The sequence below is a fragment of the Parasteatoda tepidariorum genome, chromosome 9 (assembly GCF_982258835.1).
Source record: "Parasteatoda tepidariorum strain Cologne lab strain chromosome 9, Ptep-v5.0, whole genome shotgun sequence".
Taxonomy (NCBI): Eukaryota; Metazoa; Arthropoda; class Arachnida; order Araneae; family Theridiidae; genus Parasteatoda; species Parasteatoda tepidariorum.
The window spans coordinates 41282891-41310504 of NC_141763.1; the positions used below are offsets into that span (position 1 = coordinate 41282891).

At 29.4% G+C, this 27614-nt stretch overlaps 1 protein-coding gene across 3 annotated transcripts; it reads left to right on the forward strand.

Annotated features, from left to right (window-relative positions):
* The first annotated feature begins 1078 nt into the window (after positions 1-1078).
* On the forward strand, positions 1079-25616 carry LOC107453094 (uncharacterized). 3 transcript variants are annotated; one of them, XM_087151659.1, is made up of 4 exons: positions 1079-1261; positions 6880-7195; positions 10409-10672; positions 25344-25616. In XM_087151659.1, exons 2-4 carry the CDS (start codon positions 6907-6909, stop codon positions 25505-25507), a joined length of 717 nt encoding a protein of 238 aa, XP_087007785.1. In that variant the 5' UTR covers positions 1079-1261; positions 6880-6906; the 3' UTR covers positions 25508-25616. The 3 variants fall into 3 exon arrangements, with proteins under 3 accessions (XP_087007785.1, XP_087007784.1, XP_087007783.1); XM_087151658.1 differs by lacking the exon at positions 1079-1261 and adding an exon at positions 2972-3132; XM_087151657.1 differs by lacking the exon at positions 1079-1261 and adding an exon at positions 3738-3855.
* The last annotated feature ends 1998 nt before the right edge of the window (positions 25617-27614 follow it).

Below are 27614 nucleotides of genomic sequence, written 5' to 3' on the forward strand. Positions count from 1 at the left end.
TTTTGATTTAAATTTCAATTAAAAAGGAAATTATTGAGAAAAAATGTCGCTATATTCTTTTTACGTGGTGGAAAGTTATATTATTAATCATAATTACTAAATTGAAATATTATAACAAATCCATCTCTTCATCATAACGTTAATTTGAAATACTACATTTCATTTCATCTGAATATATATTTTATTAAATTAGTCATATATTTTTTTTTTAAATCAGTCCTGCATATAATATTTTCTTCTAATTATAAAGATCTATCTTACAAGCCTTGAAACTATTCTATTTCGCGACTGTCATGTAATTCGTCATTTTGTTTATCAAAAATAATGTTTATTTCTAAACTCTGGAAAAATAACTATATTGTTGTTAAAATCCAGTATTTTTTTCTTTCTAAGCCTGTTATCTTAGGTCACTTGTTTGTTTTAACAAAAATTAATATAGAAGTCAAAATTAAATTGCGGTTGTTAAAATATTGCATAAGCATCTAACGGGGGGGGGGTAGGAATTATCGTATGCATAGTTTAATTTGCAAGCGCGGAGGAGAGGTATAAACAATGCTAATGTTAAGCATTAAAATTTTTAAACTTTTCTTAAAATGCAAAAGAAAACGTGATAAAAAACTTGAAACGAAAATTACATATGGAAAAATTTCAAACATGAAATAAAAGCTAAATTTGAAGAAAGAAGAAAAAAAATTCTTTTGGTAGTTTCGAAATTTCATGAATTTGTTTTATTCTTAATTACATCATCTTGAATTTAATCCTAAAAGTATTAAAATTAGATTGCTACAGTAAAAGCACAGCAAAAAACAAGGGTGGGGGAGTTTCAACTTGTGTATGCATCAGAAAGGACCTAAACATGCTTACGTAATTTTTCAACGCCTAATATCTATGAAATTTATATACTTTTTTTGAATAAAAAAACTTATTTTTCCAGTTTCCTGTAACCATTTTTCTAAGATAAATATTTTTTATTTTTTCTCGTTCTCTAACGGAATGATTGCATTTTGATTCAACATGGAAACAGGAAATGCTGCCAACGTGAGGAAAGGCTGCTTTCCTTTCTCGAAGCTAATCGCTCAAGTAAAAGTGAAACCAAGTTTTCTGCGTATGTCTGTTGTCCATGTGGGGACGCAAAGAATCAGCTGGAATTAATTTATGCAATTCAGTGTCACTAATACGTTAACGATTGCCAAAGCTTTACAACTGACTAATTAACCTGCATCATTTTCCGAAGAGTTTTGAAAATATTTTTCTTCAAAAAGTAAGTTGCCCCTTAAAAATCGAATTTTTTTATTTTTTTTGAAAACTATCATTATGTTAACAAAATTTATTTTTACAATTCTATGTAAGAATATTTCGTTGATATATGTTAATCGTAACGAAATAAACGATTTTCTTGATTTGTAAATGTACAGAGAACCAAAAAATATGACGGACCACCCTGAATAGCTTTTGATCTAATGATCGGATTTTTACGCTCTAGGACTCAATTTTAATAGCTCGAGGGGGTGACCTCAAATATGCTTATTAAGAAGTTCAGACGATATTTTAAGTTACAAAATCAAAAATCAGACATAAAAACGTACTTTCTCTGATTAAACATAACTTTTTTCCCCCGACGGATTCGGATTTCCGACTCCCAAAATATAGAGGGTAGCAATCTGGGTAATATGGTCCCAATAGTTTGGTCCTCTTAATGTTAATTTTACTTTTTGCGTATTTCCTATCTTATGTCTCGAAAACTTTAAAAGCGAATTGAAAATTTTTTGCACTCAATTATAAAAATTCGTTTTTCCAAACATATTTTCATGCAAAAAATAACTTTTAGTAAAGATTTATTATTTTATTTAAGAATGTTTGAAAATATTTTGAATTGTAAGGTAGAAAATTTTTTGCATCATTTTAAAGGATGTAATTTTATGTGGCAAAATGCAAAATTTTAGCGAAATCAGTCGAATAGTTCCTGAGAAATTTAATTTCAAAAAAGTCAAATACTTAAAATTTCGAGTCCTGCTTAGAGTAGTTAAAAATTACTCATTAGTGAACTTTATTTATTAATTTTTTTTCTTTTTCTAGTTTTTATAATAACAATCGTATTGCTATACACGTCTTTGGAGAACATGTTTTATTGTATGAATGGAACAGAACGAGTTGTGATATTCTTTTATTTCCTCACAAATTCATCGTTTACTTTTTTTAATTAATTTTAATAATTAAGAAAATTATTTTGAAACAAAATTGCCACTACTTCCTTTCTACATATATAATTTCCCTATCCCATTAATAATCATTATTATTGAGCTAAAATATTATAACCAATCCCTCTTTTTATATAATATTTAATTAAAATACCACATTTCGGTTTTAAATTTATTGTATTAGATTTGTTATGTTTTAAAAATTGTTTTGAAGTTAATGTTACTTCTATCATTTTTCCTTCTAATTATATAGTTGTATCTTATAAATTATAAAGCTGTTCTATTTTATGATTGTCATATAATTCGCCGCGTCCATTAATCTGAAATAAGGTTTATTTCATAATTTGAAACCACAGTAAATTAAATATATCAATTTAATTTACTGTGGTCGACTATGTATGTTAACTGTGTATGTTAACATCGACTTTTTTTCTCCTTAAATCCGCTACTTTGGGTAACCATTTTGCCCAAAACAATTTTTAAAACAGGCGAAGCTAAATATCTCCAGTACTAAATTTTTTTTTTAAGATAAGCAAATTTTTCAATTTTTAACAACGTTTCTGATTAATGTACCAAATATTAACGAAATATTATTGTAAGTAAAGAAGTTATAATCAACTGCTTGTTATCTTTCAAATATTTATCTTATTACATGACCGACAAAATTTTTTTAAAATTATTATTATTCAACCCGTTTATACTTATTAACAGTCGCCATTTGTAAAATAACAGCACATCCGCAGACAGACGCTCAAGTAAAAGTGAAACTTACTCTAACAAAGAGTTCTGCGCATGCCTGTTGTATTTGTAATGATATTTTATCTGCAAATAGTTTGCGAAATTAAATGAGGCAACGTAATTCAATGAGACAAACACAGCGTTATCGATTCTGGATAGTTATCCGAAGAATTTTGGAAATATTTTTCTTTTAAAGGTGAGTGAGATTTTCAAAATTTTTTTTTTATTGATAAAAGGAAAGGAATTACCGAAAAGAAAAAAAAAATAGTAGTTTCATGATTTATTTTCTGACATTTGTGATCTTAGTTATTAATCGGGACCATCATAATTAGACGATGAAACTTTACGAAAGATTAATATTGGTCATTCAAAAAATAGAAAAGTTTATTGTGAAGTACCACTTTTAAAGTGTTTTTATATTCCTATATCCTTTTAAATAAATAAAAGATCATTATTGGACGATGGCACTTTACGAAAGATTGATATTGGTCATTCAAAAAATAGAAAAGTTTATATATATATATATATATATATATATATATATATATATATATATATATATATATATATATATATATATATATATATATATATATATATATATATATATATATATATATATATATATAATTTTTTTAAAATTATTTTTTTTAATATGTAAAGTATTCTTTCACAAATTCATGCGCTACTGTCATTTTTAATTTTTTACCTATTGACACACATTCATTATGCACGCATCGCAAGAGGAGCTTCTTTTTCCAAATCCTTCTTTCATGAGTATTAACTGTGAGACAGATCAGTTCTTCTTTAGTGTATATTGATAAAACAGTTATAGATAAAGACAGCTATAGATAACTTTTTATCAGTCCATTCGAAATTCAGAAATCGTAAACATCATCTTTTTAAGTGAATGCAAACAGTAAGTACTATCGAGATTTTTTAAACTCGTCTATGACCAGTGTTTTTTTTTTAACTCAAGTTTATGTTGTTTAATTATTACGTAGTATGTAATTTAAATGTTATCGCTTATTATATTTTGTTTAATTATTTACTTTCATTCAATAAATATTTTAAGAAATACAAATGCAAAACTGATTTTAATCGAAATTTCACATTAGTTTAAATTTCGATATTTGTGTTTTGCTACTAATTTTTAGAGACTTCTTAACATTTTCCAAGTAAATAAATATTCTCATGGCCTTTTTTTAGATATATTTTCTATTGGTTTAGCACGATTCAATAAAATATCAAAAATGATAATTACAACTACGAGAAGTGTAGTATTAGGCAAATAATGAATAAAATTCGTAAATATTGTAATTATAAAAGATCTTAAAAGAAAGTAATATGCATAAATAAGTATGCAATGAGGAAGAATAGGTGAAAAATATGAATTTTTTTTATAAAATTCAATCCTAAATAGGGCACACGAAAGCAAAGTCACACGTCGAACCTGCTTGGATTTTGAATACTGACATTTGCTTATGCCACGATTCACCAGCCAATCAGATTCGACACCCAAGCGTGACGTCTCTTGCAGGTACTTAATTAAATCTTATCCGAAACTTGATTCAGCGTGATAATAAAACAAACCTAATAGCTCTGATGTTAACAAGTGTTCTTGTTTATACAGCTGAAGGCAGCTAATTTTAGCTGCTTTCTTCTTGAGTTGCAAGCACCCAACTAAATGGCACGGAAAAATATAATGATAGCTACCCTTTTTCCAAAGGTGAAATTTTTAAATCAAACTATTCCTTAATATTATTTTTAGCTAGGTACTTTACAAGTTTTCGGATTTCCACTAGATATCAGTATAATACTCAGAAGCTTGATGACATAGAATCTATTGCTTATATTATGACTTATTGTTTACACGAGAGTCTTGGAAGATTTTCACCAAAACACTCTCCTGAATATTTTTAAAAATGGGGCTTATCTTTAATCTTACATTAAAACCCTTTACTTTTCAACTGTATTTAATTTTTTTGAAAGTTAAGTATTGAATTTGAAATCAGTGTTAGAGCTTCGTTATTTTAGCATTTACTTTTTAGATTACAAAAATTCTTATGCAACGATTCTATTTTAACTGTTCATTTTTGTGTTGCTTTTTGTTTTGCTGTGCAAAAACTATGAGCTGTAGAAACTTAAAATAGTAGCGAAGTAGGGCAGAAAAAAGTGCTTAGAGTACGATGAGATTTAAAAAAAAAAAAGCAATTTTTGAATATTGTTCGAAAATTATTATTTGTTAAATCTGTAGTAAAAAATATCATTCGGGCCGCTCTACAGATCTCAGGAATGCAACTACGACGTCGAAGTTTGGCATAGGGCAGAAAAAAGTGCTTAGAATACGATGAGAGCTTTTATTTATGATCTTATTACAACTTTTTTTTTAATTCCAATTTTTTCGAGAAAAGGAATTAGATCTCGCTCTTTTGAAGAAAAGAGAGCAATTGAATGTTACCAGGTATAGATTTCATCATAAATATTGAAGTTTTGAATGTAAAAAAGAGTAATATAAAAAAAAATATAAAAAAAACGTTATTAATATTGGTAATGAGTAAAATTACTATTTATTGTTTCTCAGTCTAGTGTCAATCAATTTATATGTTCACGTTTAATTTCTTTTTAAGCTCAGTTGATTTATTTTCAAATCCAGGTAATCACTGATTTCGTTACAATTTAAACATTAACACTCTTTTTTTTTACAAAAATTTTAACTATTAAGTATATTTCATTAACAAAATCAACTTATAAGGAAAAAAGTACGATGTATGGGAAATAATCACGGGAATTGGTGAACAGAGGGAGAGGGACGTAAATCCTTCTAGTTCTTTTTAATTCTACTTTTTTAATAATTATTACATCCAAACCAATTTAATTATAATCTCCTATTCAGTCGAATTATTCAGACAATGGGTAGTTTTACAAAAATATACATCCACAGAATCTCACATCTTATTTATTAATATTATCTTATTTATCAGTATCTGGTTATTTATCAGTATTATCTGTATTTATCAGTATACATCTTATTTATCAGTATCTAACTTATTAGTACTATCACATCTCATTATCACATTCGTAGTATATATGTATTAACATTTAGTAAGGCATATAATACAAAAATTTGTAACATTTATTTTCATGCAAGTAGTCAATCTTTTATAACTACAACTGTTGAATTCATAGTTGTCTTTTATTGCAACAACTGTATACAGTTCTTACTGATATTGAAGTTAATGAGAGATTGAAAACCTCATAATTTTGTTTCGGTTCAAATGTTGCGGTTACGTAAAATATTAATAATTAAATTTAATATTTGAAAATTTCCAAAAATCTTTCTTAATTTATTTGCGTAAATAAGCGAATCCTAATGGATGAATCATTTATTGACTTAAATACATAATCTTGATCATCTTTTCAGGCACACATTCCTGTCTAAGGTTGAGTTACTAATTAAAAATAATACAGTCAAACCCCGATATAGTAAACACGGCTTATAGTGAATATAACGTTCACTCTCGCTCCTTACTATGCACATATGTTATTTTTTGTTCACTGTAGTAAAGAAATAAAATTTAACGCATTTTTTGTTAATACATATTGCTTTTTAGTCATTTTGGTATTTCATTTTATTGGTCATTTATTAAAAAAATGTGTAATAAAAGGGTTCAGAACCATAACTTAAAATTGTTTGGGGCATGGATATAGTGAACTCCCGTTTATAGTCATCCGAAATTTCGGTCCCTTGAAAGTTCACTTTAGCGGGGTTTGACTGCAATAAGGGAAGTTAAAGTTTATTTCTTTTTAACTACCGTTTCCCTTTAAATAGGTAGCTTAAATGAAATCTTTTGCAATACCTAATCGCAAATTAACTTTTACTTATTATTATTTTTATTAATTGTACCTTGCGTATTTTTTTCTTATATATTTAATTTTACAGACTGTACTTACTGTTAAAGAATTCCCAATGAATTTTGGAGGCTGGAAACACGAACCATTCAACCCATATAACTTGACAACAGCACCATCATCTGGAATATTTCATTATCAAACCAACCAATCCTACAGAAACAGTTATCCTGGAGTGGTAGAACATGTTCATCGAGAAGCCAAAATTAGTCCTGACTACTATGAAGTCAGTGAAAGTAGGAATATTACGCAGTCTCCTCGACGAATGAATAATCCGAATGGAATTTTAAATGGAGTAAAACGAAATTCACCAAAAAAGCCAAAGGCAAAAGCGGTAAAATCAACTGGTTTGTATAATTTTTTTAATTAATGTTCAAGAACAATTTCTTTTATTTTTAAATGGTGTTGAACAGCCGACCTATTTTCTGTAACCTTGTAATTTTAAACCTAAGCCAGAAAACAGTGAATCTCCTGGATCAAGCAGTAGGAATAATCTTCAGGGAGGACTTTATGATGCACCTAATCCGTATTTGCGTTCATTGGTTTATTTGAATTACATATACAGTCGAACCTCGCTAACTCGAACCTCGATTTCACGAATTTTTCGATATCTCGAAGAAAAAAAAATTCCCTTCAAATTTCCTGTACACTCAATGTTAAAAAAACTTGATTTCACGAATTTTTTTTCTAATCCCTCGATAACTTGAATTTTTTTTCTCCATAAAAAGTGTAGATTTTTCTTCAGAAAATAAAAAAACTATTCCAAAAACAATGGACATAAATATTTAAAAAAATGGACACAAAGACGACAGTGGCATGGAATGATGTGTCTTTCTCTACGATAATGAATGGCTTCAAGAAGGCTGGATTCATTAAAGATCACGAAAGTAGTCAAACAATCAATATCGTTAATTCTGCTGAAAACTACACTGAAAATGATTGGGACAGATTGACCGGACTCATGAAACTTGATGACATGGAATTTCATGACTTTGTAAGCGTAGATGATGCAGGAACAGTGGGTGTTCAGTGGGATGACAATGATATCATCGCTCAAACGAAAGCTTCTTGTGAACTATCAGAAGAACAGGATGAGGAAATCGAAGATTTACCGCCCAATGTTACTAACAAACAAGCACTTTCTGCAGTGGACACTGTAAGGACAGCCGAATGTGTCAGAGGAGACATTTAAAGCTATAGGCCACTTAGAAAGTGTTATAGACAAACTTCCTTACACATCTCTAAAGCAAACAACAATTGAATCTTTTTTTTAAAATGAAAGTGTAAAAAGTGTTTTTGGAATAAATATGGAATAGTAAATAAGGTATGTAAAGAGCGTTTTTCTTTATTCTATCATCGATGGCATGCGATTTTCGATAATTCGAATTTTCGGTATCTCGAATTTTTCCTCCTCTCCCTTCAAGTTCGAGATATCGAGGTTTGACTGTATTTGCAGGCTCGTGTGCTCAATTTAGACTTATAAATCTTTGTCAAATAGTAGGACAGATAGTACAAAACAGAGGACAGAATGAAGATACATCCCGGGTAACAGCGGTATTCGAACCCGCTACCTCTACGCTTTGCACAGCGTTTAGCGAGTCATACTCCTAAATGAATCATTATGTTTCTTCCATTAATTTTGCTTGTGATTACATAAGCAAACTTAGTTTTCTTTATTTCAATTACCCTTTATTTAAAATAGTTCAGTTTAATAGAAATACGTTTTAAAAACACAACTGAAAATAAAATAAGCGTCGTTTCAGACAGTTTTAATTAAATTCGGTGATGTAGCTTTCGCGTACTATTCACGTTGATCATTAAGCTTGTAAAAAAATAATTAAACATTAAAGCACGTGAAATAAACTCCTAGACAAAATCATCTATCTTTTAACTTATAACAATGGCTAATGCTAAAATCAATGCGAAAAATTCCTTTTTCAAACATCTTTAGTGAGCGGAGTAATTGAAATTTTCAGGATCGGGATCGAAAAGTGCTCATTCTAGTCGATGTTCGAATTTCAGAACCCTGGCACAAATGTTTCTGAAGTTATAAGATATTCGATATGGTGTTCTGATATAGCTGACAAACATAACTATTAAGTAACCACAAGTACTTTTTGATGGAACTAACCAGCATTTGCGTAGAAAGAGGAATTGTAATCCAAGATCCGTCTTCCAGGTTATTTTACTTCAGAACTGTGGTCGATGCAAGCCATCCGAGATCTGTTTTTCCCCTCTTTAGAGAGTCGAATTTATGTGACGTCACACACTTAATAAACTCTATAAAATCTTTTGGTGTTATTCGCATTATTAGCATCTCTTTTGAAGTCATCATCATCATATATCATCTTATAATTTGTTCACATTCAAATTGCTATTACAAATGCCTTTTATGTGAAGCTTTTATTGGATTTTAAAAATGCGTTTATTGAAGTTTTAGTGAAGCACTTATAGTATAAGTTCGAATATTAAAAAAAGTTTAGTTTATCGTAGTATTTTCAATGAGATATTAGAATTATACTTTTACACATCTCAACAAAAAAATAAAGGAGTTAGAAATATAGTTTTTTCTTTTTCTGGAAAGAGAAAATGTATATCTATCTGGACAGTAGAAGAGACTGAAAACCAAGAAAATATTGGAAAATATTTAATAAAACGTAAATTAGCCAAAGAATACCTGTTATTTAAAATAAAATTATAACGACTTGTCAGAATATAGTAAATTGAATTTTTAAGTAGTTCTTGTAAAGGTAGTTCATTAAATAGTTTTGTAAGGTAGAGGTAATAGTTTTTATATTTAATAATTAATTTTACATTAAACACAATTTTGATTTATTGAAGCTATATAAATTTATTGAAGCTAAAAATAAATTTTTGATTTCGATTCATTGCTAACTAAATTTATCATTCACACATTCTTTTTTTTATTGCATCTCAAATCTGCTTTAAATAATTTAAATTATAAAAACATGCTATGTGGATTTTCTTATAAAAGAGGTGGGGATAACGAGTTAGTAACATTACATTTATTCTTATTCTTGTGCTTTCTTTTATTGAAAGATTAGCTTGATTTTTTTTTCATTATGATAATCATGTGTTTTTGAGTTTCAAGCCATAAGTGATCTTAATATTTATCTTAAATGTATTTAATTTTTTTAATATAAATGCTCTTTACTGGCTTACCTGATTGAGTAGGTTTGGGATTTTTTAATCATTCCAGCCAATGGGAGAATAAGAGAACAAGCATCAATCGTTTAGTTAGGCTAAAACCTCGTTAGAAATGCTATTCTTTGCTTTCAATGATGTCTCCTTTGGATTACTGCAACTTTTGTTTACCGTTCTTGGTTTAGTTTCATATATATAGATGTATTTTTCAAATCGCCAAATATAAGCGGGGCCCCCGATTGCGAACTATTAAAAAAAAATTAGCAAACAGTTAGTGCACTAATGCAATATCATAATTTTATTCTTTTTTAATTAATCGTCATAATATTCTTTTAAAGTTTGAGTTGTAGTAAAGTTAATAAATCAATTAATGGTGATTTTCTCTTCTTGTTTAGATAATTCACCTTCTGCAAAAGTGAAAATGGAAATATATTTAGAAAAATTCGATACTGGTGTTTTCGTAACCAAGGTGAAAGTGGGAAATCGTGTACGATGGCAAGACGTCAAGTATGAGAAACAAGCTTTGAGGTACCATCCAGCCATCAAGAGATTTCAAACAGTGATGTCTGCCATTGACGTAATGAAGAATTACAAAACGCTACACATTTCTTTGACTAAAGAGGAAGCAGAACGTTATAAAGCAGGAGTTTTACTGGAAGGTAAAACGATTATATTTATACTAACTAGTATTTGTTACGATTAAAGTAATAAATATAACTATTAATAATCACAAGCGATTATTAATAAGAACCACTTTTTCTGGTACATGTGATAAATAAATGCACACTTACCATTAATCGGTTATTTTTAATAATTGCCAATGAAGTTTTGTCAGTGTGATTAATTAGGCATAATTTATTGAAACTTAAACTCTAATTTTTATATGCCTATGAACTGTGATTGTAAATATGTCGTTGAAAGATAAGTAGAGATTAAAAAAAAATTCAAAATAAAAAATAGTTTTTTTAAAAACCACGTTTTTGTAGTGGAGAATAATAATTGAAAAAAAATTTGAAAAACGAAAAACGTGGGGAGCATGAAATACACAACAGTAATGTTATATTAGTGTGTGTATATGTGCTCTTGAGAATATGTGTATGTATATCTATAATTGTAATTGCGTCTGAATGTGGATGTGGAATATGCTTGTGTATATGCATATGTATGGGGATGTATATGTGGCTGTGCATGCGTATGAGTAAGAAAATGTGTATATGTATGCGTATATGTACTGTTATGTATTTCATTCGACCCACGTTTTTCGTTTTTCAAATTTTTTTTTAATTATTATTCTCCACTACAAAAACGTGGTTTTTAAAAAAATTATTTTTTATTTTGAATTTTTTTATTTTAAATTATAATTTTTTTAATTTTTAATTTTTATTTTATATTTTTTAAAAAATTATTACTTTTTAATTATTATTCTTCACTACAAAAAACGTGGTTTTTAAAAATATATATTTTTATTTAGACTATTTTTCTTAGTCAAGAGTAGTCAAGACTACTACAAGACCACTACTAAAATAATAGAACTTTCATTTTAAATTAGGGATACAAAAATCTTTATAGAAAAGCAATACCTTTACGACTTTCATTAGTTTTATACTGATGACAACCAAAACGATCTGGAAATGAATGAAGAAAAACTGGATCCTTCCACGTGATTTTTCAGTCAATAAAAGTACTCCGACAATAAAAATCTTTTCACCTGACATGTAGTACTAATTTAAAATAATGGAATCAACAACAAAAGACAATCTCGAAAATAATTTTTTTTTTAAAATTTTAATTTTATTTTACTTTGTATGTCTTTTTTCTCTTCATTTTCATGCATTGTCACCCAATTCTGAACTATGTGCCAAATTTGAAGTTTGTAGCTAGTCGGGAAGTTAGTTTAAAATCGATTACAAAATTCCACCCGGACAGACATACACGGAGGCAAGTTTATATAAACGTGGTAAAAAAAGAATTGCATAAAATATGGGATTTTAGTTTAAAATAATAGCTTTAAAAGTTCATTTTGTCTTTTCTTATATATCTTTCACACCTATTGATGAATGATAATTTCTGAAATCTTGAGATTCAAAAGTTCGTTCCACAAATGCAGATTTAAATAAACTGTAAAACACTTAAAACAGCCTAACATGGATTGATTCCGAGGCATTTACTTTAGTAAAAATTCTCCAGTTCGTGAGAGAAACTTGAAAACACAAAAGGGATTTCTGCAGGGAGTTACTCATATTATATCTAAGTTAGATTTGAATTTTGAGATTGAACATTTCTTACCTCCTATCAACTCCATTGTTGACAGGTGATTTTCTATTCGCCTTGATCTGGTCAAGGATGTCTCGAAGGCGGAGACTAGTTGTAAGAGCTCTCACTAGCGAAACAATGGAATCTTTCCACACAGATGAAGATTGGTTGAGAATGTATACTTACGGTTCTAAAATGAGTGATTGTGTTAACGCTGGTGCTGGTGTTTACTGTGAGCTTTTCTGCCTGTATACTCCCATCGGCATTTCGATGGCGAGATTGCGGCCGTTTACCAGGCTCTGTCACAATTTCGGCAGCGTTTAGACTCCTTTTCAAAAGTTGTAATATTATCTGATTCAAAGGCTGCACCTCACGCAATTAATGCTCCCAGCCGCTCTCGAACTTTAACCATCGATAATTGTTCAAATCTCCTCAAATGGTTTGCCCGCAATAACAAGATAGTGGCTCTTCAATGGATTCCAGCCCACTGTGGAATCCAGGGAAACGAGGCTGCCGATCTCCTGGCAAAAAAAGGGCCTCTGTCCTACAGAGATCTAATTCCAGACTCCCTTTCTGTAATATCAAAAGTCTCATAACGAACATCTTCAGTGCCTCTTTTCACGAAGAACTCAAAAATCGTAATTCCAATAAACCCTGGTTTAAAGAGATTCTCAATTTCCCTCAGTGACGTAGGATGAAATCTGTCGCCATGATTCGTCTGATAACTTGCCACTATTGCCTGAAAAAATATCTATGACGCATCAATGTGGTTCATGCTCCCTTTTGTACATTGTGTGACCTCCACGAGGTAATGGACTTATCTCACCTGTCTAGGTGCCCTGCGGAAATCTATCTGGGAACGCTAATGGATTGCTCGTTCTTATTTATAGATTTATTGTTATCTTTTTGATGTTCAATTGTCTTTTAATGTGCCATTAGAAGCAAGAATAAAAAACTTTAGTAAAATATATTCTGTACATAGTTGCGCTTTAGGTTGTTTTTCGAAGGCTCCATCATCACATGAAATGACTCTTTTTTTGCGAATAAAACGCTATTTTTATGACTGCTTTGAGTTTGCAACAGTTACAAGTTTAGTCTATCGAAAGCCAGCGTTGTCTATGCTAATTTTGAAAATGGCGCATAACGTCAATATGGAGAAAAGCCCCCGTTTTATGAAAATGAAAAGCGTTTGTTGTATAATTTTTAATATTTATAAACTTACTCCTATGCTGCATTACTCGGACTCATAAAATTTGTTGTTGTTGTTACTTTACGTCGCACTAGAGCTGCACAATGGGCTATTGGCGACGGTCTGGGAAACATCCCGGAGGATGATCCGAAGACATGCCATCACAATTTTGATCCTCTGCGGAAGGGATGGCACCCCCGCTTCGGTAGCCCGACGACCTGCCATAAAATTTGCAAAGACTAAGAATAAAGCAGTGGTTTTGATATTTTTTATGTACTTGGGAAAATATCGCCAAATTGGCGATTTTTTCTTTAAAGAGTTTAATAACTTTTTAAATATTTAAGTTATTTGTCCGTTCTAAAGCCCAGATAATTCTTTACGGCGAGATGATAGCTTAAAATCATCGCATTGAAGTGTTGGGCATTTAAACTGTGGATTTTTTATTTTCCTTGGTGACAGAGCTTCGAAAAACAACGTTAACAATAATAACAACAATAAAAAATACGTTGAATGCGTTAATAATAACCACTAAATGTGATAAATTATGATCGATTACATAGAAGAACAATTTTTTGTTGTTGCATGAGATGTGAGTGGTGTGGAGGTATACGTTCCCCTTTTCAGGGGTGCAGAGGTTCCTGATTTCATTTTAATGGATGACAATGCGACACCACACAGAGCACCAATGGTTGACTATTGGAGAGCCAGATCTTCAGACTCAACCCTATAAAGCATGTCTGGGACGCTTTGCGGAGGGCTATTGCATTACGTAACCCCTCCGACAACCATCCAGTGTCTGAAAACAGTGTTGCTGATTGCCCATAAATTGCTTCATTTCCAGTTAGAAATTCAGGCCTGTATATCTGTGCGAGGGAGAACCATTTTTAAAAAATTTAATTCTGTAACCACTCTTTGATGCTACACGACTCGGATGAGTGTTACGCATGATCATACCTGTGTATTATAACCATTGAATGATTATTATTTTTGTATTATATAGACTTTTGCTCAAACGAAATTTTATTAAAATCTGTTCAGAAGATCTGGAGATAATCAACCAAGTATAAAAATCCTCTTTATTTTAAACACCAGTGTATGGCAGAGGGTAGAATAAATGTTGCAGGGATAGACTTTTGCTCAAACGAAATTTTATTAAAATCTGTTCAGAAGATCTGGAGATAATCAACCAAGTATAAAAATCCTCTTTATTTTAAACACCAGTGTATGGCAGAGGGTAGAATAAATGTTGCAGGGATAGCCTGGTCGGTAGGGCACTGGGCCACAACCACCTAGAGTAGAAGGCCTGGGAGCTTGTTTGTGACGTCACGATCAGAAGGCAGAAAAGAGCGTTGCTGTTTTCTACCTACAGAGTGATCAGAGGAGGTTGTGAAGATATGAGAATAGTCGATTCCTTATTAGTTTTATTGTCTTTCTTTCATTTTTAAAAGCTAAAAATAAGAATCCAATTTTTTTTTTTTTATGATCTGAATAATTGTGTATATATAATCTTTGCCTTAATATAATAAATTTAAAATGAATAAAAAAAAATCATGATAAAAAATAAGTAAATTAATGCAGTAAGAAATTTTAGATTAGTTTTTAAAGATTTTTTTTTTGGTTATTTTCATAAGATTTATCCAAACCTTTTTTCAAAGCATAAATTTCAATTTCAAACTATTTTAAGAGTAATCAATCATATTAAATAAATATCAATTGAATAAAAATAAAAATATTTTCCTAAGAATTGAAAATTAGTACTTAACATTACATTCATGGAAACAAAATGTTATTGGAAAGAACACTTAACGTAAAATTCCATAAAAAAAAGCATAAAAATGTTTATCCTTTATAAACCTTTGAAATATTTATAGCAAATGTATATAATTATTCTGAAATTTTTTATTTACTGCAGTAAACTGGCAAATTAACATCTGTCCCTCTAATTTCTTTCCATGTTCTTTTGCTTTGCATACATGTGATAAAAATGATTTAATATGACTTATTAAATAAGCTGAATCATTACTTTGATGATATAGACTAGAACTTTATGAATGAGGTATTTAAGAATATGAAGATTAATTTTATCATAAAGTATAAGTATGCTTTAATAATGACACAAACATATATATAAAACAAAAGCTTTATTTAAATCAGTAAGGAGAAAATATCTATACAAAAGCAAATAACATTTTTAAAAATTTTATTTTAAAACATATATCATTAATTATATCATTACTTGCAATATCAAGATTACTATACTTCTGAAGAAAACATTGTAATTGTCATATATTTTTAAATTACCAAACATTTTATTTTTAAACATAACCCCATAAGGCAAACAAAAATTTGGAACCAGGGAAAATTTTTACTTTATCAATTTAATTTCATTATAATCATGGGTGCAAAGGCAAAAATTTTTTCTGATTAAAATTCCCAGCATACCACCCCGACAGACATGGCATATGCAAAGTATCTACAAAGCTCTACCATAATATATCATATTTATATACTGACCAAAAACTATTTGTTTATCTCTTCCCTTAATAAAATAACAGGAGTATAAAAAGTACACCAATATAAATAATGAATGCAATTTTTACTTATTACATTATATCATTACTTGCGATTTCAAGATTACTATACTTCTGAAGAAAACATATTGTAAATGTCGTATATTTTTAAATGATCAAATTTCCAAACATTTTATTTTAAAACATAACCCCATAAGGCAAACAAAAATTTGGAACCAGGAAAATTTTTTACTTTATCAATTTCATTATAATCATGGGTGCAAAGGCAAAAATTTTTTCTGATTAAAATTCACAACATACCACCCCGACATACATGGCATATGCAAAGTATCTACAAAGCTCTACCAAAATATATCAAATTTATATACTGACCAAAAACTATTTGTTTATCTCTTCCCTTAATAAAATAACGGGAGCATAAAAAGTACACCAATATAAATAATGAATGCAATTTTTACTTATTACATTATATCATTACTTGCGATTTCAAGATTACTATACTTCTGATGAAAATATATTGTCAATGTCGTATATTTTTAAATGACCAAATTTCCAAACATTTTATATTAAAACATACCCCAGAGAGCAAACAAAAATTTGGTAGAAAAATTTCACGGATAATTCAAAGTATTTGCTTACATACTGTATTTTTCCGAGCATGTTAATGAAACAATCTTTTTCGAAAATGCTGCCCGTTGATAAAAAGTATGTCAAAGTAGCACAGTAAATTACTAATGATTCTATAGTAGTTATTAAATACTTTACTATATATGAACCATTCAAATTACCCGACACTTTTGCACATGTAACAACATATTTTAAAAACTTGTTGATTTTGAGAAATTTAATTATCCGAAAGAAGGAAATTAAAAAGGATAGTAAATTAAATAAAATATTGAATGAAATACAAAAATGCCTTTACATAATCTAAATTTTCCATTTATTTTTTAAATACTTTTTAATTATATTATAAATTAAATCTGGAGTTATAAGCAAATTGCCAATTAAATAATTTTCCTTTAAGAAAAACACACAAATATCTCATACTTATGGAGCTTTTAAGTATTTTTATGAGATAATAAGAAATATATACTAGTAAAAACAAAATTGTAGTTTCTTAAAATTGCAGTTTCTGGTGAGATGTACCACAAAATATAATGTAAATAATGCAAAGTAGTTGCATTACATCACCCAATAATTGAAACTAAGAAAAGTTTTGAAAATAAACAAGAAGTTTATGAAAAAAAGACTATTATTTACAATACATTTTTAAAACTTTAAAAACATTAGATTAAATTGAACCTTTAAATTCCTATGACCTTCCTATTAATCATTTTACAATTTACGATAATAATTAAATATTTGTTTTTAAAAGTCTTGATGTAAGACATCCTATTAATCATTTTACAATTCACAATAATAATTATATATTTATTTTTAAAAGGGGTGATGGAAAACAATCTACTTTAGGAAAGCATTAAAAGTGATAATCCTCATTAATTTAAACATATAATAAATCTTTATAAATTTAAACAAATATTCTTAGCTAAAAGTTAAATACAAATTTTAAATATTGTTTGCATAAATGAATCACACCACAATTGCTGCAGTTGTGTGTCTTGGGGGAAACGAAATACCTTGTGATTATCATCATAGTTCCTTTGACTGAAGAGAACACAACCAGTGGCGTAGCGAGCTTAACTCGCGCCCGGGGCACAATACCTTTTTAGCGCCCCCCCCATTCGAAAACCATACAATATAATATGTTAAATATACTCGCAAATTAATAAATAAATAAATAAAGTAAAATAAATAAAGTCATAGGCTCAAGCTAGGCTTTAAATTTGAGACAAAAATGTAGTTGAGAAAACAAGACTAGATTTTGAAATGTATATGGTCATCTAGAATTAGTTCAAAAGATACCTATTATTTATTTTTCATATTTATAAAGAAATATTTTAAAAACACGCAGTTTTGAAACAATAAAAAAGTAAATATTTATTATCTCTAAGGAGATACATATATTTAAAGGATTATAATACATTAATAAAACTAATTACTATGTATAAATTTTCCTTGCTTTTGATGAAGCAAATTTATCTATAATATCATCAAAGCTGATAATTTCAAATTTTTCTCTTTCCACACTTAAAAATGCTAGGTCACTTAGGTCAGTTGTCCCCAACCTTTTTATCACCGCGGACCTGTCAACGTTTGATAATTTCATCGCGGCCCACAGGGGAGGGGGGGGGACGTTGATTGTTTATATTTTATATTATTTTGATTTATTAATTTTAATTTAATTGTATTTAAAATGCCTTCAAAATAAAATACAGTTACACCAAAAAATAAATATAAAGTGATTTAACATTTTAACTTACTAGAACGTTAAATTTAATGAGAACCCTGAGCTTGCTTCTTTGCAATGAGGCGGTTCCATCTGGAGGTAATCGGAGACAATGATACATTACAAACATTAAAAAATTTATGTCACTACCTTCGGGGGCCCCTTTTTTTAAATAAATAAAATTTTAATGGAAAACAGATATTTTTAATTTGGGGTATAAACCTAGGAATTTAAATTCAGTTTCAACGAAATGGGCGGCCCGGTACCATTTGATTCACGGACCGGTACTGGTCCGCTGACCGGGGGTTGGGGAACACTGACTTAGGTGATCTTGTCCCATCGTTGATCGTAGATATGTCAAAATTAATTTTAAATTGCTGAATGGACGTTCGCAGCTAGCAATTGATACTGAGATAGTCAGGAGTATTTGAAGTGCCACTCTCAGGTTTGGAAAATCATCTTCTCCATACGAGATTATAAAAGTAAGAAATTCTAATGTAGTTTTAGGTTCGATTTTTTTTTCTACTGCGGAGCAACATTTTGCAGTCACATATTTCGATAACGAGTTCTATTCCATTGAAATCTGTATCATAAAATTCACCCAAATTTTTAAAAAATTTTTCAAGGTCGTTATTAACATTATCCTTGTTTAATAAATTTTCAACGTCTAGTAGAAATGCAAATTTGAAATTAAGGTCACTTAATCGTGTACATATTTCTTGTTAGAGACGATCAAGAACGCTTTCCATAACGCGAGAAATTTCACTTTCTGCGGAAATACCATCTCTAGCCAATTCTCCGGGCATTTTGCGGCGTTTTCTTACACGTATTGTTGTATCAATATCCCATTTTTCACAAAGAGACTTCGCTTTTTCTAATGCCTTTTCACAGAGCTTGTCTCGAATTTCGGCTAGTTCAGTGATTCAAGATCATGGAACGCTTCTCTAAAATTCATTCCAGGATCTTGTAATCTGAGCTGCGCGCGATCAATCCTCCTTAAGATTTCACACCAGAAATGAACTTAAGGTATGAAACTAAAAGTTAGTATATTTTGCAACAGAATTGTAACTTCACTTGTAGTGGTAGTGTCCTCTGCTAATTTTTCTAATAGTTCTACTCTCTCTATCTCTAGCCCATCGACGATAACGCTAACCGCTTGTATTCTGGAGCTCCATTGTAACGTTGAACGTGAGAAAAATAGATACGTATATGTTTTCAATTATTCCAAAACATGTCACAACGATTGGATCTTGTTTAGCTGCAGTAGCTCCTACTGATTTTTTTCCATTATTCTTTGTTGAACGCCAGATGTGTGACCTGCCATCTCGGCAGCATTATCGTAACATTGTGATCTGCAGTTTGTTAATGAAATTTCATCGGAATTTAATTTTTCTAAAATTGTATTTTCTATCGAGGCTGTATCTTTATCGTGTATTTCAATAATACCCAAAAATGATTCTTTGATGGAAACTTTTTTATGGATAAAATCAACATCTACATACCTAGCGACTCGGGACATTTGTTCTCGATGAGAGATATCAGGAGTTAAATCAAACAAAAGTCCATAATATTTATTTCTTTTGATATCGTTTATTAGTTGATTTCGAATTGTAGATGCCAGAAGATGAATGAATTCATTTTGAATCTGTGGGGACAAATATGAGAGAGTTTTTGGAGTTCCTGTGGCATGTTTAAGATGATTTACTAGTAGCGGATCAAACTGAGCTACAAATCTAAATAAAGATAATAGGTTTCCTACATTTGTACCATCTGGAAGTGCTAGTTTTTCAACATGGCCACGTAGAGGAAGATTTTGTATAATTAAATACCTCAAGCAAGCTAATATTTTTTTAAATATATTTCGCCACCGTTCTTTTTAGGACTCCTATCACGTGATGATATCAAGGACACTTACCTCTACATTTACTCTACCTTTACAGTTACACAATGTAGTTGGAATGACTGGCTCGAGGAGGATGCCAGTGGAAATTGTAGCTTATTTTGTTATAATATATTTTTATTAAGTTTAGCACAGCTTCTTTATTTTTGAGAAACCCTCGCTTCACCCCCTTTATCCTACATACATCATTTCCCGTTCTACTTATTAATCTTCGTTCTGTTTCTTTCCAAGCCGTAAGTGATTTGGATTTCTTTCATGGCTAATCAATTCACCTTTTTTCTTCCATTTATAAAAACCAGCAGATGTTACGAAAGATGATTGTGTAGCGGAATTTGATGTAATAAACAGTAAGCAACAAAAGCAGTACGCTGCATTATTTTTTGGTGAATATAACTAGGATCGGTTAACTTCAGTTCCTTCTTCTTCATTACCGTCCCGTCGAGAAAACCAAGATTTTGGCATTAGACGATTAATTGACCGTGACTGTACACATTAGAGGGTTATTGTTACTGTTTTAAAATTACAAGCGTAAGCTACATTGCTTTTATAGAAATAAAAAAAATATAGTGTTCTGAAAGGAAGAATGTTTGTACTTTGTACACTGCAAATATTTATTGTAACATATTATTTTATCAGACAAATCAAGAAAGGAGATAATTTATGTAACCATACAGCGTAGATGCCATAAGGAAGAGCTGACAGACACAGGTCGAGTCAGCCCTGCCAGTAGAAAAGACGTGCCATTTCTATTATGAATATATTATTACAGTTTGATTTAGATTATTAGTGTTCCTTTTTTTCCTTTTTATTTACGAATTAACATTTATTATATTACACTGGCACTAAATTTAAAATATATTTTCTAGAAATCAATTATAATAAAAATAAAAATTATCCAGCTTTTTTTTGTTTTGCGGGCCATTTGGCGCCCCTCTATGAGTAGCGCCCGGGGCATGATGCCCTCCCTTGCCCACCCCTCGCTACGCCACTGAACACAACAAGCATAAATCATGATTGATGCCTGAAAAATAAACAGACATTAAGACTCATGGCTGAAAGTAAAATATTAATTTATCAACACTTACCTTAATTTGTCATTGGAATAATGAAAATAAAAAAAAATTGTTTTACTTCCCCAAAAAGATGTTAAAAAATATTTTTCTTAGTTATCTGAATCTTAAATAAATTTTCTAAAGTTTTGGTTAATATAAAGTACTGCTAAATGTAGTCAACAATCTCTAAAATAAGTGTTCAATTAAGAAGTGTATTCACTAAAATTTTCTTTATTCAAAATACTTAAAAGTACATTAACTGCACACTAGAAGAACTATAAGTTAACAATGACACCAAACCTTGATATAGAATTAGAAACAAATATTTTTATCCCCGAACATTGGTACATTTAGAAATTCTTCAATATTAAAATTCTTCTCAGGCATATTTAAATTTAAAATTCTAATAACTAAATATAAACAAATGTAACTTCTATCAGCATTCTTCAGATAAACACATATGGTATTTTTTTACTAAAATTGGTTTAAATTTAATTTCATTAGAGTTAAAAATAACTACTTTTCATCACCAAAACAGTTTAAATTTCTTTGTAATGCTTGTTTATAATAATTAGTGAAAAGTAGTTTTCAAATATTACTAACATTAAACCAACTGGTAATTCTACACTTCAAATAATATCTTAAAAAATATTTTTCTTAGTTTACAGATTCTTAAATAAATTTTCGAAAGTTTTGGTTCATAAAAACAAAGTTCTGCTAAATGTAATCAACAATCTCTAAAATAAGTGTTCAATTAAATAATTTACTCACTAAAATTTTCTTTATTTAAAATACTTAAAAGTATTTTAACAGCACATTAGAAGAACTATAAGTTAACAATGACACCAAACCTTGAAATAGAATTAGAAACTAATAATTTTATCCCCGAACATTGGTACATTTAGAAATTTTTCAATATTAAAATTCTTCTTAGGCATATTTAAGTGTAAAATTCTAATAGCTAAATATAAACAAATGTAACTTCTATCATCATTCTTCAGATAAACACATATAGTATTTTTTTATTAAAATTTGTTTAAATTTAATTTTATTAGAGTTAAAAATAACTACTTTTCATTGCCAATACAGTTTAAATTTCTTTGTAATTCTTGTCTAAAGTAGTTTTAAAATATTGGTAAACTTATACCAACTGCTAATTCTACATTTCAAATTATTTAGTATTTTTACTGAGAAAGATATATACAAATCTCTAATCTAACATACATAATGTACAAAACATTACAAACATCTTATTAGTATTTCAAGAAATTGCATATTTTATTCTTACAAACACTAAAAAGTTTAGCAGTAAAACATGTTGGATTGTAACTAATATATTTTAATTTGATTAGATAAATGTATAATTCAAACATATTTTAACCGATTTATTGAAATGTATATTTTATAAACAATTCTAGGGCTACTTAAAATCTTGAGCAGTCTATTTAAATCGCTTAGATTTATTTAAGATGCTTTAGCTCATGAAGTATGAATATAAAATACAATCGAATGGTTTTGTAATTTTATATTTGAATACTAAATTATGTTATTTTATAATTAAAATGGAAATAGATCAGATAACACATATAAATACATTAGAGACTCAAATAACGTCTCACAACACAACACCAATGCAAGTTAAATTATATACGTGCTTTCAATCCGATTTCAAACTTAATTTACAACATATTAGAGAAAAATCTATTGAAATTAAACATAACACATTCATAAAATAAATAGTAACTTTTACTTACTTCGATATCTCTTTAAATCTTCGATATAAAATCAAATTTTGCTGCAACATTCACGTATAAACAACGCTCATCAATGGCGTTCCTATGTTAGAGCCACACACGCTATTGCCTTCTCTTCGTGACGTCACGGGGTTGAAATCGTTGAGCCAGCAGGCCTTGACCTTCTAGTAGGTGTTGGCTGGGCCCATGTACGAACGTTCGTGGGTTCGAACCCCGCCAGCTGAAATCTCCCCGTGTAGTTGGTGACTGACGCACGTTAAAATTCTGTCGAGTCGCAAAGTCCTCCATGTTCCCACAACAAATCAATACCTCTGGGGGTACTGGATTGGAGATCGATCGTTCTCTGATTCAGGTCAAAATTACGATCTGTGGATGAATGGATGGATGTATGAATGGGTCCCTCTTATAAACAGGTGTGGCAAAGTCGAATTCTTGGCCATTGATGGCTCCACTGAAAAACAAGAATCACACACTCTGCCTTAAATTTGCTCGGTTTCACCGAGCAGGCTTTCCTGTGTGGCAAGTGGCATTAGAACCAACCAACCAGAATAAATGTTGCGACAAACTTCTAGGGATGTCAGAGCACATTATCAGGATTAAAAATTCATAGGAAACCATGCCCGAGAATGTCATCATACGCCTCAAGAGGCGCTTCCTCTATTAGGATCTGTTCCTTCGTGTGCTTTTCATAATAGGGCAGTTATAATAGCCCACGCATGACGACATTTCCGGGAATGAATTCCTACGCAATTTTAAATACTGATGGTGTGCCCTAACTTTAAGTTTGTCGCGACCGTTACACAATTTCCTGTTATATATAACTTTTTTAAATTTGTACATTTCGGCAAAAAAATAGACAAATGTCATTTAAAAAAATTTTAGGCTTAGAAGCAAAACTAATTTCAGATTTGAAAGCCCCAAATTCAAATTAGACTAGATCAATTATTTTTCTGACTGCAACGAAAATTTGTTCCACAGCCTTATTTACATTTATAACAGACTTATTATTAATAATAACCGGCGATTATTAATATTAACCGATAAATTGCAACCTTTGCACATTGATTAAACTTAACTTATTACATAATCTAATATTATTATGTGCAAAAGTTAATATTTTTTAAATGGAAGAGTATCTATTCAGTTTTCAAATTGATTCGTAACCCTGTATATAAATAACAATCTTCTTGATTTATATTACGTTATGATTTTTATATGAAACTACTTTTTGATTAAACTAACAAAGAAAGTACTCTTAATTAATTTTTTACACGTTGTACGAAAGTTTAAATGATAAGAAATGTAATTATTAATTTATAAAAGTTAATTTGTTGGTTTGTCACAAAATGATATTTTTAATAACAAGGCTAGTTTATTAAAATATTAGAGTATTTTATTTTTAATCAGACTTTTTACTAAAATGGAATAATGATTGCGTTTCAGTAAAATGAGAAGGTAATATCGTTTTCTTTTTTTTTTTTTTTTTTTTCTTCTTTTTTTTTTTGCCCTTCGTGCTTGCACATTTAAGTTTAAAAAAAGAAAGGTTATTGAAAAGTTTTGAGAAATCACATTTTAAGTATTAAAAGTCATCATTTAAACAAATTTTGTTATAAGTTAAAGTATTTGCCATTTTTATTTGTTTTCCCCCCCTTTTTTTTCCCTTTCCTTATCTTCTTAGCAGAAAAGGACTACTTTTCAATAGGTAATATCATTTGTATTGGGATGAAGCAACAAAAATATATATCATACAGCATTACTTTACTTTTTTAAATGCATTATTTTCATTAAACTCTTTTAAGATAACTATATGATACAAAACAACATTAACTTAGTTTCAGTTTTAAATAATTCACAATACATTCAACACATTTTACAATAAACAAGCTAATAAGTTGCATATGCAGTCAAAAAGAAGATTCTGTAACATTCTTGAAAATTATATTAATGAGGAATTTCAGTTAATTTATAACAGTGCGTTTGAAGCGCTTTAAATGCTATTGAAACAGCTAAAAAAAAGCATACCCAATAAAAAAAAATGTAAATAAGAAAATTTATAAATATATGAAACTGCTGCTTTCTATATTTATAACTTGCTGTTTAGTGCCATTTGAATCAGATTCTACACAGAATAATTCATCCATTGAAAGTTTAAAATAATCAAAAAACTTTAGTAGGAAAACCTCAAAATTGAATAGTTTTATTGTTATTTAATTTATATATTATGTAAATACACAATTAAAATGGAAAAATACGTCTTATATTTTGATTAAGTTTCTTTTTCTTTGTTTTTCTTTTTTCTTTTAGGAGTAAGTAAGCCAAAATCTCAATCTAAACAAGGCATCACATGCAGTCAGGTAAACAATTACATTCAAGTAAACAATTTTTACAATGCTGGTCCTTCTACTTCAACTCGTTGCATTGAGGACGACTATGGCGAACCAGATTCATCGGACTACTCCACTGAATAATCAAGGATAACTTTTTAATCTATTTTTTTCTTGGCCACCCAAATAGTCCGTTTACGTTTATTTATAATTGCAATAAAATAATTGAAAATAAAATTATTGGAAACATTTATTTCTCTGTTTTCTTTATGGGTTTTAAAAAGCTAATTTCTCACGCAGTGAAGCTTTAGGATTAGATGCCTGCAAGTGGCGTCATCGTAGGTAAATTAGGCCAGCATCATTTTGACTATACCAAGACAAAATGAAATAATTTTTATTTCAAGGATACATGCAAAATTCCTATTTAGTATATTTCCAGTTGAAAAATATAAGACGTTTCAAATTAAATTGTGCAAGAAAATTGTCAAAAATAGCTTCCAAATATTGCCCTACTGTCGTCGAATAGTTAGCAAACAAAAATATATATTAATGTTTTATTTAGTAAAAAAAATAATAAAATTTTCAATTTGTTACTTGCAAGTGACTTCATCATAGATAAATCGTCGATTCAAAAGCCAATCAGGTTCGACTCACTCGCGTGACGTCACATTGAGGTATCCAATTAAATCTGATTTAAATCCATATACGGCAACGTTACTTTTAAAAAGTAACGAGTAAAAGTACAAGTATTTTTAAAAAAAGTAACGAGTAAAAAGTACAAGTAAAAGTACAAGTACTAAACAAAAAAAGTAACGATTTAAAAGTACATTTCTAGGAAATCGAAAATTCAAAGTGACCTAAAATTTTATTGAATAATATTCTTATGTTCTTTAATGTTTTTGCAAAATTGTTGTTATTTATTTAATTATTTTTAATTTTGAAAGTTAAGGACATTAATTTATTTTTAAATTCGGAAGAATGCTATAATATAATTTTATAATATAATTTTAAAATCAAATGTAATTTTAATATTAAACTTTTTATGGATTCGACGAAAAAGAAATTTTATCTATTGATTTTAATTTTTAGTTTATTATTTTTATTTATTTAAATTACCATTGATTTAAAATTGTTTTACTCTATAGAAACGCATTTTAAAAGCTCAAACATAGACAAAATAAACACGGGGTTTCAGATAGCTTTGTGATCTTTGAGCTAGTAAAAAATAATTAAATGTGCAGTATAAGTTGAAACAGAACAGTCTACAGTTTTATTTGTAACAATGGCTAATGCTAAAGTCATGCGAGAAAATCATTTTCCGAACATTTCTGCCTAACGGAATAATTAAAATTTGTAAACGAAATTTAGTATCAGCGGCTAAATTAATACCTTCGAGAGTTAAAATAGTAATTATAATAGTTTTCAATAGCACAAATAGTTCTGAAGTTCTTAGAGATTTGATTGGGCGTTGTTTGACAAGGTCGGGCATAAACATAATTTTAGTAAAAAATGTACTAGGTAAAAATGTATTTAGTAAAAAATGTATTAAGACAAAAATTTATTATTAGTGAGTTCAAAAAGAAAATTGAAAAACGTAATAACAAAATCCAACATTTTTTATTTAAAAAGTATTAAATAAATGCATAAAACTCGAAAATGAATTAAAATAACTTACTAATTAATATTTTTATTCATTTTGCAAAATAATTGCATTTCGAAAGTGGTGTCACTGAGTCTGCTGCTAGAATTTCTTAGAACGTGCTTAGCCACACTGAATAAGCGCTCCACGGGAGCACTAGAAGGAACTCCAGTATTATATTTCACATATAATTTTTTTACGATTCGATATCGATTCAAAATTGATATACTTTCGGTTTCGACATTTGAGCTCATGTATGCCATAAATTCTTCTGTCGCTGGTGATTGGCATAATGTTTTCAGCTTTAGAAAATTTAAAATCCCTTGTTTTTTTTCTGTTACGTTATTAGTTATAGCAGGGTGTTCAGCTTGGACAATTCTTTCCAATTTTTTTTGTAGCCTCCTCCCTAGCTTTTTCTTCCAACCAATTAAATTTGATTCAAGCTACCATACCTGCAGCAAACAATAAATCGTGCAATAAAGGTCCTGCGATTTCACATCGCGAAACCTTTCGCGCACGCCATCTAAAAGAGCTCTGTTTAAAGGTTTACAAACTGTTGTTTTAATAATGTTACTAGGTAGCTCTTCTTCAAAAGAGTCGTCTTTTCCCTTT